This window comes from Mytilus trossulus, chromosome 5 (genome assembly GCF_036588685.1).
Source record: "Mytilus trossulus isolate FHL-02 chromosome 5, PNRI_Mtr1.1.1.hap1, whole genome shotgun sequence".
Classification (NCBI taxonomy): Eukaryota; Metazoa; Mollusca; class Bivalvia; order Mytilida; family Mytilidae; genus Mytilus; species Mytilus trossulus.
In genome coordinates this window covers 20,319,832-20,333,476 of record NC_086377.1, presented here as the reverse complement: position 1 = coordinate 20,333,476, position 13,645 = coordinate 20,319,832, and the positions used below count along the sequence as shown (strand labels likewise).

Here is a 13,645-nt window from a genome sequence, read left to right as displayed (position 1 = left end):
TCAACATCTAATAAAAAAATGTGTATACTAAAGTCGCCGCATTCTGACTTCGATATGATTAATTTATGTATGTTTTATTCGCAATGATGTGTTTACTAAGGATAAAGTCGAACTAAAGTCGCTGCATTCTGACTTCGATATGATTATTCTATGTTTGTGTAATTAGCAATGGTGAGGTGTCTGACTTATTGTGAATACATTCTAAGTCTAATCTCAATCAAATTTTCAAACGGCTTGTCAATCGATGAATAATGTGTTTTAATAAATTCATCTAACAATTATACATGATAAACAAATAAAAAGTAAAATAATGTGCCAACAATTGATAAAACAAATCCCATTTTCATTTTCATTTATGTACATCATGGAAATGATGTACATAAAAAGTTAATATGCCAGAAAAATATGCAATAGGCTCCAAAAGCAGTTTTATAATATTGACCAGATATAAGCCATAAACCACATCTGATAAAAAAATATAATAACAATTTTAAATATTTAGATGATTTATTGGCTATCAATAATGACGACTCCAGTATGCACAATAAAGAGAAATGTATCCTGCCGAACTTACTCTAAATTAGGCTTATACTAATATAATAATGAATAATGTCGTTTCCTGGATTGATATCTGATCATATATAAAGGGATGCTTAATACAAGCACGCATGACAAAAGGAACAAGTTTTCATTTCCAATTGATAAGTATAAACTTTTTAAAAATTGACGTTGCCTTGTCACCATCTTATTGTGTTTATATATCTCAATTTGTTAGATTCTTTTGTGTATGTGCCAACGTATCTGTTTTCAATGAAAGAAATATCAGTATAACTGAAAAATTGTTACACCAAGGATTTCGATATTACCAACTTGTCAAAATATTTACTAAATGTTATCATCGGATATCAGAAAAAAGACATCATTCGTACATATAAATCAACATGCAGATATCATATACGTTAAGATATTTTACATCCAGTAATTTATTGTAATATTCTTTACAAAGCACAAAAATGTCGGCATTTACCCATTAAGCCAACCAAACCTTTAAACCAACTTAATGGTTTAATTTTTAAATTGTTATTTGGGTGGAGAGTTGTCTCATTGGCACTCACACCACATCTTCCTATATCTAATTATTCGGAAGAGATGTAGTTACTATCGTTATCAGGATTTTCACATGTTGGTATAATAGGGAATTGGGAATTGGGTTTTTGCATCGGATATAAAGACATTTGTTCTAAAACCAGTTGTTGGCCTAGAGGTATAGTGGGAGAGTTGAGATCTCACAAAACATGCGTAACCTCGCTGATTTTTTGCGCTTTTCTTAATTCAAGAGCCTCAGGTTTTTGTTAGTCTTGTATGATTTTAAATGAAGTTGCTATAATTTATTTTGGAGTTGAGTATGCCGTCCATTATTACTGAACTAGTTTACATGTTTGTTTAGGTGCCAGCTGAAGCAGCGATTTTCTCGCTGCAATATAAACCCATTGGTGGGCTTCGGCTGTTATCTGCTCTTTGGTTGTTTTGTTTTCTCTTTAACATATTTAACAAATTTTCCAATTTCCATTCTCAATCGTATTGTGTATACAACATAGGGTGAATAAAAACGTTTAAAATATATTCGTAAGGTTCTTCAGTTTAAAGCAACCATACGAACTGCTTCAATAATAAAACATTTTACGATAAACAAATATGACATACAGAATGTGATGGAGTTTTACATGTTTGTCGGTGATCAAATCTGCCGTGTAACAGTACAAAAGAGGGGCAAAGATACCAGAGGGATAGTCAAACTCATAAATCAATAATAAACTGACAACGCCACGGCTAAAAATGAAAAAAAGACAAATAGATTGATTGATTGGTTGTTGTTTGCTTAACGTCCAGTGGCAAATATCTCATGCATATTCAGGACGAAAAGACGAATAGATAAATAAAAGTACACATGACAAGGCAATAAACATCTTTCTTTCGGAAATTTCAGAAATATTATTACAAAAAAAATTAATCCCTATTGGCAGAGACAGAGAGTTGAAATAAGTTCTTTTATCAAAATAGTGTATAATTGATAAATTGAGGATTAATGATTCAACTCAGAAATACTTTCTTCAATTTGTCTTCAAGCTGACTAGAACAGTACTTGTGTAAAGGATTTAAATATCAAATTTATTTAGCAGAATGAATGAGACTGTATCGAATTCCATATGTAGAAATTGGGAAAAACAACAAGGGTGCTGTGAGCGGTTCTTGCCAGGGAAATCATATCATACTCAACATATAATACAATAACATAGAGAATGGAAAAGGGGAATGCGTCAAAAAGACAACAATTCACATTAATAATACACACAGGTTTGTAAAGTATATATTGAATGATTAGGCATTGCGCAAAAGCGGGTCGGTATTTGACTCTTATATCATTATATGACATCATAATATTCATGCACTATCATTTATGTCAATTCAATACTTGACCGAAAGAAAATATGTTATTGACAAATGATAGATTAGACTTTGAATTGTACAAACACCACAGACATAAAAAAAAAAAAAAAGCTCTTATGAAAAAAAAGTAAAACAACACAAGAGTGAATTATGGTACTCCTGGACGATAAACAAATCCTTTCCTATATGAGGCTTATGTTAAAGTCAGAATATTTAAACTTCTCAGTTATTTATTTGATAATTATTTGTTTTATTGTGATACATCTACAAAAAATATTTAGTCCAAAATGCAGTCGCAGCTCAGGATACATATCATAAGTTTACTTCTAAAATCTGATATCGGTTAACCTTTTCAAAACAATATCAGTATTGTCATGATTGTTCAGGTTTCTACTATAAATCAAATCAAAACCAGTAGTTTTTTAGTTCAATTAAAACGTCAGAACACATAACAGCTGTTTAGAGAGATATTATGTAACATAATAATGAATTAAATCTAATTTGCAAGTGACTTTTTCCTTCTATGCCAGACTATCACCACTACAGCGACTATTATTACTATAATTCCTCCACCAATTATATAGTATGCATACACAGGTACCTTTGGTTGTTTGTGTACTAAAAACAGAATTAAAAAATGTCAAAATCCTTATATCAAAAACATATGAATATAACGAAACAAAAAATGTTAATAAATTTGATTCAAATATAAAATTTAAAGCACAGTTTTAAATAAAGGCAACAGTAGTATACCGCTGTTCAAAATTCATAAATCGATAGAGAAAAAACAAATCCGGGTTACAAACTAAAACTGAGGGAAGCGTATCAAATATAAGAGACCAACGACACAACAGAGACACAACACCAAAATTTAACACACATGACGAACTATAAAAAACAATAGATATAGGAAGATGTGGTGTGAGTGCCAATGAGACAACTCTCCATCCAAATAACAATTTAAAAATTAAACCATTATAGGTTAAAGTACGGCCTTCAACACGGAGCCTTGGCTCACACCGAACAACAAGCTATAAAGGGCCCCAAAATTACTATTGTAAAACCATTCAAACCGGAAAACCAACGGTCTAATCTATATAAACAAAACGAGAAACGAGAAACACGTATATATTACATAAACAAACGACAACTATTGTACATCAGATTCCTGACTTAGGACAGGTGCAAACATTTGCAGCGGAATTAAACGTTTTAATGGGCCCAAACCTTCTCCCTTTTTCTGAAACAATAGCATAACATCACAACATAGAAAAACATACGATAAAATATCAATTGGCAGACTTAACTCAATCAAAAAACGTATGTTTACACAATGAACGAATAAATTTGATCTGCGATATCTGAATACAAATGCACAGTTAATTAAATATTAGAGACAAACATTCATGACCAAAAGGCTAACAAACAAATTCAAACACACTGAGAAATATTTAACCAATCAATGTTCACTTTAGAAAAAAAACGTTTTTTTATAATCTTGAAGTTTATACAAATGTTGTAAGAAAAAGTGAAAAATTGAAGATATTACAAATAATCAAAGCTGGTATCCAGACAAGATCCATATAAATAAAAAATGACAAAAAAGCATTATAAACAGTATCAACAGGTCGAATTAACAAGAAAATACGATTTGAGAGTACTCGCAGTTACTGACAGCTAGTTAAAAGCCAAAACCAATTAATAGTAAAAAATCATGCATCAGAGACTAAAATCGACTAAAACACATCACAGGGATTTAGTATTTTAACGTCATTAATAGTCAAAGAAGACATGACTTGTGCAATGCCAAAAATAAATGTATCGACAGGTAGTAGTATAGTGAAGAGCGACTTCTATAGAAATAAAAGTTAACGTGGCTGTGTCCCCTATACATCTCGCCTCAAAAGATAATGAAATTTAGTTATGTTTTAATTTGCTAATGACAAAATCAATATTAGTGCCAATGTGAACTATATTCAGAGATCTAATTACAACATTGGTACGATAACCCTTACTTATAAGTTTGTTTAAAGGTTCGATGAGTTTACAAGGATCACATAGTGATTTCCTCGCTTTAAGAACAATATTACCATAAAATTTAGGATGAGAAATACCATTTTTAATAAGCTTTCTACAGGTATAGCCAAATTTACTAATCCAATCTTTGTATCTATGAAAGAATTTAGTAAAAGTTTTAAGTAATTTATGGTATCGAAATCCCTGACACAACAATTTACCAGTGATGCATTGATTACGTTCGTTAAAATCTATGACATCAGAACACACACGGGCAAACCGAACGAGTTGCGATATATAAACACCGTATGATGGAGCCAAAGGCACATCGCCGTCTAAAAAAGGAAAATTAACAATAGGAAATGAAAAATCGTCTCTTTTGTCGTAAATTTTAGTGTGAAGTTTCCCGTTTGAAATTGAAATGTCTAAATCTAGAAAAGGACAACTGCTGCTGTTTATGTTAGATTTAGTTAAAGTAAGTTCGTTTGGGTCAATTTCTGAAGTATATTTAGAGAACTCTGGATTATTCAACGAAAAAATATCATCCAGATAACGGTAGGTATTTTTGAATGTATCAACCAAATGTAACAATGATGGGTCTTTACTGAGTTTGGTCATAAACTGAGATTCATAGCAATATAGAAATAAATCTGCTATTAAAGGGGCACAGTTGGTGCCCATAGGAATACCTACTACCTGACGATACACTTTATCGCCGAAACGTACATAAATGTTATCAAGCAGAAAGTTTAAAGCTTCAATCATATCCTCACATTTCCAGTAAGTGTATCTAGCATACTTTCCTTTTTCGTTACAGAAAAAGGCCTTAAACGAGTTACCTGAAAAAATGGAAGGTTGAATCTAGTTTTTTTTGTAGAATACCAAACCTCCCGCTTCAATGGCAGTGCTAAATATAACATTAACATGACAACATTACACGACAAGGTTACAATATATAAACAGATAAATGGGAGAAAAATATAGGACAGAGAAATACACGAATAATAGCTATCATAAGGTAACAGGTTAAAACATAATTTTATTATTATATTAATTTTTATATTTAAAACAAACAAACGTTTCCCGCTATGCCGTCGTAACGAGTGTGAAATTTATGACAGTTTCTCCTTATCTTAGTTACGGAAAGGGTTAAAACCTTATGAATAAAGGTCTGCTAACTCCCCCCACTTGTTTATGTATCTAGTCTTCTTGATATAGTGGTATGCGTCGTGGGTAGATATGCATAAGGCCTTGAGTTCGAAGCAAAGGATATACACTATATTTTATCTACATAAATTTTGAAAGATAGCCTTTTTAATATAATCATGTTTTATTGTAGGGATGTCAAAAGATCTGATATTTAATACTCGGATATTCGGCCATGATACTCGAGTACTCGCGAGTACTCGAATGAATCCTAATCGTCTATGGAAAAATATAGATTTTAGGTGGGATCAGTGTTTTTGTTATACCTTTCATAAACATAAGACAAACGTACTCCACACAAATATTGCGCCTTTGTTTTTTGTGTCAGTTAAACAATGAATTACCGACTGCCGTTTCTACAAATAACCTATCATAATAGCAATTGTTGTTTGTGTACATGTTTATGAACCAAATTCTTATAAAATCAAAAATATTTGCATATAAAGTCCGACAATATGTATCATCTGTTCCTAATGAGCTGTTATTTTTTATATTACAACCTGACCATTAATTTGTCAACGACAATATTTGATTACAATTTACATGTTTTTGGGGGATGCTCAGTCTAACATTTTTTCTGATTTTTTTTTTTGTACTATCGTTTGTCTGATTTTCTTTTTTTAATAGCCATGACATTGTCAAGTTTATTTTAGACTTTTGGGCTCTCGAACTTCCGAAAAATTAAACCATTTAAATTAAGTTTCAAATACAAATTAATTTTACTTGACATAGAAGTCCTTGATTAACATACAAAGGTAAAATTTACGGCTTGTGATGAGTAAATTATTAATCCATGAAAGTGTTGATCCGTGTACAAACACCGTTTAAAATGTTTCAAATCAGTTGCTTATGGTTCGCCGCAGGTCTATTTGATTTTGTTTTATAAATATGCTCTGGTCAACAATTTCAGACAAAAAACTGTTTGACTTTCTATTTTTTGTAACAAGTAGTGCACATGAAAATATTCCCTCGAAAGGAAAGGACGTTGCTGGTGCTACTGTTACAAATAGTGTATATCCTTAGGATAAATATATTTATGTTTTTAATTTATTTTATTTAGTATTACGAAGGAGATATTTCAACTGAACTAAAGAAAGTGGAAATGTGAAGATGTGAGATAAAGATGTAAAAAATGTAAAACAGGCAAACGAGTTTCCGAGAACTAAAACTGTACTCGAGTACTTGTTGTCATTCCTATATTATAGTGGATATGACATTCCCGCCAAAATGTAACAAAATAAAGCATGCAAAACATAGAAACTCCGGCTGGGTGATATAATAGGGGTGATCACCACTGGTAGAACAGAGGAGCTGGGATGTAAATATTTATACAGTATTGTTGGTTCCTTTTCAACTAATCAGTTAACTAACTCTAAATGATTTGTTGTGATTGTTTTAATGAACGAAATGCTTGTTTGGCTCTAAATCATAATCGATTACTAGTATCTGGCATGGCATTGAGATAATTAATATGTAGGCATTCTAGTTTTTCGCTCAATGATTCACAAACTTAAAACTATAAAACATGTAACCCTGCATACCACAAATCTTCATTGTTATTGTTTAAATAGACTATGAACGACAACATTTATTTTTGTGACGTTTGCATTTTCTGACGACAAACACGCGAAACAAGGAATATATGTTTTAATTTGATAGATGCTTTTGTGTTTTTTGTATATATTTATTTGTCTTGAGATTGTAACACAATTATGATGACTATTTTAACCATCTTTTGACTATACTACCGATTATGTCTGTTTTGTTCATGCATCGCAGTAAAAATAACGGAATTTCATGCGACTATCATAAATATGAAATGTTTGGCGCTATAAAACCAGGTCCAATCCTACATTTTCTACGTTTGAAAATGCATGTACCAAGTCAGGAATCTGACAGTTGTCGTCATTCGCTTGGTGTGATGTATTCTTTGATTTTGCCAGTCGATTAGGGACTTTCCGTTTTAAATTTTTCGAAGCTCATATCAGTATTTTAGTGATTTTACTTTTTTCATATTATCAAGGACTCTGAAACTCAATCGAGTGTAATCGACACCGTGATAGTGACGCTGCAGTGCGTTTGTCACACTGAAATGCGCGGGTGGTAATGTAAGACTAGCTTAATAATTTCTACCCTGAAGTGTAAAGGGTTCAAACTCTGTCTGTCAAATGATACATGTTTGTACTTTCTCGTGTAATTTGACAGGTCGATTTATTGGGTACAATGAAGTTATTAGGTACAAAACCCAGAGTTTGATACCATAAAGTCATTACATTGCGTATCATCACTAAAACTTTGTTGCTCACCTTGTAAAATGACTTGAACTACCGTTAAGAGGTTTACCACTTTAGACGTTATAAGCAAAGGTTATTGATCATTCAACCTAGTACTAAATTTAAGTACTCCAAACACACTAATTGATAATTTAACGACGTACAGCTTGTTTATTCGTTTGATGTTTATGAGAACGTGTTTGATAATAGATCATCGCATATATTTGTTTTAACTGCAACTGGACAAAAATGGAAATAATTTGTCGGAACACGATTTCTGTTTTGTATGGTCCCTCCATCATGATTATCCCATCTCGAATGATCATCTTCAAAATTCTGTACATGTTGTAATACGTTAAGGAAGACCATTGCTTTTTAGCGTGGCCATTGCACATGCATCTTCATCAAAAGCTTTTGAAAATTAGCATTTGTTTTTATTAACTTAGAGAGTATTGTTTTTTAGATAAGTATCACTACACTGTACATTGAATCGGTGTTGTCAAATTCGTCTATCGAAAACAGAACAATGTTTCAGAACAGATTTATACTTACCAGTGCATCGGCCAAAAGAAGAAACCTTGACATCAGATATGGCTGATTTTTCATCGGCACACCAGCCCCTCAGAACAATATGCTGCCTGTTTTTCGACCATTCTACGAACTCTTTAAAACCACATGGTTTGCATTCTATTGGATTCTCGCCAAAATCTCTGAAATGTAAATCTAAAAGTGTAACCATATTAATTTAAAACCGTGTTAAAGTATGTGTACAAAAAAACAATAATATCCAAAAAATGTCATGTGTTTCGAGTTCTAAGAAAGCAAAACCATATCCGGTGTGAGTTTAAACACATATACACATTGGAAGTTTATGAATTTATTATTGTGACCTAACATTCTATTTCTTTTTAGAGTTCTCCCTCTGTTTACCTGCTAGAGCAGTCTTTGCGTCAAATGCATTACCTATGTTATTGTGAATATTTGTTTTATGTATGCAGTCCATTTGGTTATTACCACACTAGCACACTGAATTAAAGGATAAGTTAATAGTTATAATACAGTTTATTGTTCAATAGTATGAATGCGACTGGCACTAGCTTGAGATCAGTAAAGACTCCCGCTAAAACTAGATAAAATTAAACTTACAATGGTGACCATTGTTGCATACGGTAATGTTATATATTTCCATATACACATAATAAATGTAAACTACACATGTAATATGTATTTATCCATGTTTTTAAATTTAAATGCTACAAAAAAGCAAGTCTTGTATATATATCTACAGAAATTCGAAATAAACTACTATTTACAAACATGTAAAACCAAACTAGTACTATTTTCATATTCGTTTTGCCGCTAGATCTACATGTCATGCTAAATTCGACTTACAAATTTGTGATATTTACAAGACCATGAACATACGATATGTCTATTGTCCGAATTTCATTTAAGGAAAGTGACCTGAAACTGAATTTGATTGTTCTTCCCATGAATACAAAATATGGATACGATGATATATATTTATTATGTTTATGGCATGCAATACCAGAATTAAACATTGAACATTGATCATGTTGATATCGCTTGTTCAAATTGTAGAACTTTGCAGTGTACACATATTATAAGTACCTGTTTGGTACAATAGATAACCTTTAAGCAACAACCGTATATTTAGTAATCTTGACCATACGACATAAAAACACAAAATGGTAAACCATTATAAACAATAACTAATATAAATCGTTTCTAATAGCCTGACTTTGTACACGCGCAACTTTCTGTCAACCTATCAGGATCATATGGCGTAGACTACAACATTTTACAAACATACTTATAGTGTTTATGCTGTAGACAAGAAATTGAAAATTGGTTGTTATACAGTGTGGTTGATTTACGATAGGACCCTAAATATCTTTGATGATATAACAAGCCACAAACTTATTTTAGGCGTTCGTTATACAATAACCATATATATGCATGCCACATTTTTAATTGGATTATTTTGTTAACTTTTGGTGTAACGTTCTGTGAAATACTTTTTTTAGTATTTTGACTATGGTGTTGTCTGATTGTTCAGTTTGAACTATCGCTAAATAAAATGAATTTCGTTTATATTCTTGTTCGTCGTTTAATCTTTCTGTTATATACACGTTTGTTATATCATACACATCATATATTTTGCTATACGTTATATGATTTTGTTTCAGGCTTTATTTCTCAGTACAATGTGGTATATTTAGATTGTCTGTGTATATAATTAATATAAGTAGGAATTTAAAGGTCAGTTGTCCTTCAAGGGTAACCAACAGTTTCATACTTACAAAGATGACAATAAGACAAGGTCGTCGAATGAATGACTTTCGATGGTGGATATATTGTTAGAATACAGTGACCTACAATGATATAAAATGTGGTTTTGCCAATATAAACAAATAAAACTAGTCTACAGGATTTCCGCTAGAGATCGCCATTTTTACATTTAACAAAACAAATATAGGAGTGGCAAGTAAAAAACCATGATTACTGGAAAAAATGCCAAAGAAATATCACGTTCGACTTCGTACATCTTATTTGGTTTTTGCTCCAGGTTTCTATGAATTTTTCCATGATAAGACTTTACTCGAATTTCACCTTGAACTCGTATTAATTACCTGTATTGTTTAATGGAAATGTGTTGTAAATTTTGCGTAACTAATCCTCTAAAGGATTGATTTTACACATTACAATTGTTTTGGCGTCGCACCCTTTGAAAGCTTATCTTTAATTTTAACGATCGTTCAAAAGGAGTGGTTAAATAAACTGTTACGAGGTGAATATCTGTTTCCTGAAGTCAAATTCTATATTTATTTTAATAAATTTCTTGTTTTTTCCAGATTGAATGTCCGTTTATTCATTTGTAGGATATATTGAATCTGTCTACAATATTGCACTGTAATAAACATCAGCACTTTCTTCTATGTAATCGTCTCCATTTAACTAAATTGTACATTTTAATTTACTTGTGTTTACACATTGTAATAATGTTACATACTTACAAACTATCAAGCTTCTGTAAGCCTACAAACCAGTTTCGTTTTATCCCAGTTATCAAATTGCGACCGAGATTCCTACAAAAATAATGATACGTCGTAATAATATAATGTAGGTGTATGCGATTGTTATACAGAGAAGAGGTTTAGTTAGCTATACAAGCAGGTTAGAAAATTTCAAATGAATTCAAAGTAGGACATCAGTTAAGTAGATCTTACTACGTGTTTACATATTTCTTTGAACTAATGATTGGCTTGTTGTAGACTTAAAGTCTGGTTCTAACATTGATTTGCTAAGTCGGTATAACAATTTTAGATTGTTCTTTTCATTTGTGTGAAGCATTTATGTTTTGTGTGTATTGTTAACATTTATAACATCACGCTTCCAGAAGTGTATGTTTTAAGTGGTTGATATATCTCATTTAATAACACGTTTTTTTACTGCGTTGAACGCTTTTGTTGCACATGATTTGAAATATAAGAAATGACTGTAATATTTGTTCTGTCTTTTCGAAATAACATTTAAAAAAAATGTGGTGCACACTGTTAAATAACCCGCTATGCGCATTATTCAGTGTGCAACACATTTTTTATATTATTTCTTCATAGACAGAAAACATATAACAGTCATTCCTTAAATGGATTCCAAGTGTTTAATCGTTATGGAATGTTCCAGTTACAGTCTGTGTATTCTTTTAAAAAAAAACTTTAAAACATTCAATTGAGTTACTGTAAATGGTGACTTGAGAAAATAAATATGGGCACTTGGTCTTCTTCTGACTGGCAAATGCTTGCAAAAGAGGGACGTACGTTTGACTGTGCGAGATGTATCAAGTACGCAGTCACGTCCGGTCAAAATGTGGACGTTGGTTCCGATGCCTCGTGTACAGAGAGTATCATTCCCTTTTCAAGTTTAGAACACTTACAAAAAGACTACATGTAGTCCTTGAGGTGTTCGTAGATGGCCTGTCGCAAGGCAACATTTATGTTCCTATCCAATATACCCGCATTTCCAGTGGCAGTCCAATATTAGCCGACCATCATCCCGGATGGCCTTTACTACAAGATCTATCTATTGTTTTGATTGTTAACTTGATCTCGTTCTGAACATGCATAAAATATTTGCCACTGGACGTTAAGCAACCAAAAATCAATCAATCAATGTAAAGAAATTTGTTAATTTTCAAAAGTTATTTATTTGGTGATGTCAAAGGTGTTTAAGGCAGATCACCAGTATATATTTTTTGAGACAGAATATTTTTATAATTTGCCAAAATGAAGATTTGTCTATGCTCTTTTCAAAAATTTAATAAAAAGTATGGGTCACCGTTCTATTTTTCAAGCTATGAGTCGTTGAAAATTGCCAAAATTTGGTTAGTTTGTTTATGAAAAAACACATCAGTGTGCATAAAAAAAAATTCTAAGAGATAGAATTTTTAAATAAATTGTGAGAAGAAAGGTTTCATAATATGTTTTAAGAAAATAAAAAGAAAACATGGTGTCACAGAACTTGTTTTCTTGCTACAAGTAAATATAAAAAAAGAGTTACCTCCCCTTAAATGGCTCATTTGAAAAAAAATGATTTTAAAACCAAAGAAATTGATATTTGTTGAAATATTTTGTATAGTACAATTAATTAACAAGTTTTCTTTAAATAGAAAAAAAATCTAACAATTAAATTGCAAATCCGTCTCCAAATTTGCAGATTTAGGTAAATAACTAGACCGATTTTGTACTGTGATTGTACAATCCAAGATGGCGGTATACCATCAATCTACCTTAACGGTAAGATAAGTGTTAAATATTTATCCTCTATTGTGTGATGCTTAATCACTTAGACAAACAAACATCGTTTGTAACGTTCATTTTGATTGGATAATGTCACTTTCTTGACAATTGATGCTATGGGACGTATGCGCAAGCGCAGACGGCATATGACAGATTTTAAATACATGTTTTAACGTTGTTTTCTGTCAGTTTCATTAGAATGGAGATAACAATATTGTATTTTAAGCTCCGACGGCATTATTGGGGATTTGAAGGTCGCAAAAATCCGTTTACTGTCTCCGCTAACGCGTCAACAGTAAACTTAATTTGCGATCATCAAATCCCCAATTGATGCCGTCGGAGCTTAAAATACAATATCGTTATCTCCTAAATGGATGAATAGGAGTGAATTATGAGGTTTGAATATAACGTAGGTTTTGGTTTCAATTCTGGAACACCTGAAACCATCCCGGCTGTTGATGGCGTTGTTTGTCTAATGGTCGTGTTTTTTTTCTTTTTCTGTATGGCATTGTCAATTTCCCCTCGAGTTGTGAGTTTTTATTGACCGTTGGTAATGTCCGCTCTTCTTTCATATGAAAATTTAATTGTGTAGTAAATTAAGTTCACTGAATAAGGAGAATTTTACAAACAATACGAGTAACAGTAAACTTACTACATACAAGGAATTTAGTTCCGTCATTTTGGAAAACGTGAAGTCTTTTAGTGTTGAAATTTTGTTCTGATACAACATTCTGCAAATATACAAAACACTTTAACTCTTTTAAGTAGATTTGTATACTTATACTTTTCGTTTTGCCTAACCTTATAAAATGCCAGATTTTTTTACATGCACCAATACCGCAAAAAATAATAATAAAAGTACTTCTTAAATTTGTATAAGTT

The 13,645-nt window shown here is 31.7% G+C and overlaps 1 protein-coding gene across 1 annotated transcript; it reads right to left on the bottom strand.

Annotated features, from left to right (window-relative positions):
- Window positions 1-2,748: 2,748 nt before the first annotated feature.
- LOC134719500 (protein slit-like) lies at window positions 2,749-13,488 on the bottom strand. The gene is made up of 5 exons (XM_063582488.1): window positions 13,423-13,488; window positions 10,982-11,053; window positions 10,268-10,339; window positions 8,496-8,653; window positions 2,749-3,066 (listed from the first exon to the last, which is right to left on the bottom strand). The coding sequence occupies exons 1-5, from the start codon at window positions 13,440-13,442 to the stop codon at window positions 2,945-2,947; spliced, it is 444 nt and encodes a 147-aa protein (XP_063438558.1). The 5' UTR covers window positions 13,443-13,488; the 3' UTR covers window positions 2,749-2,944.
- Window positions 13,489-13,645: the final 157 nt, after the last annotated feature.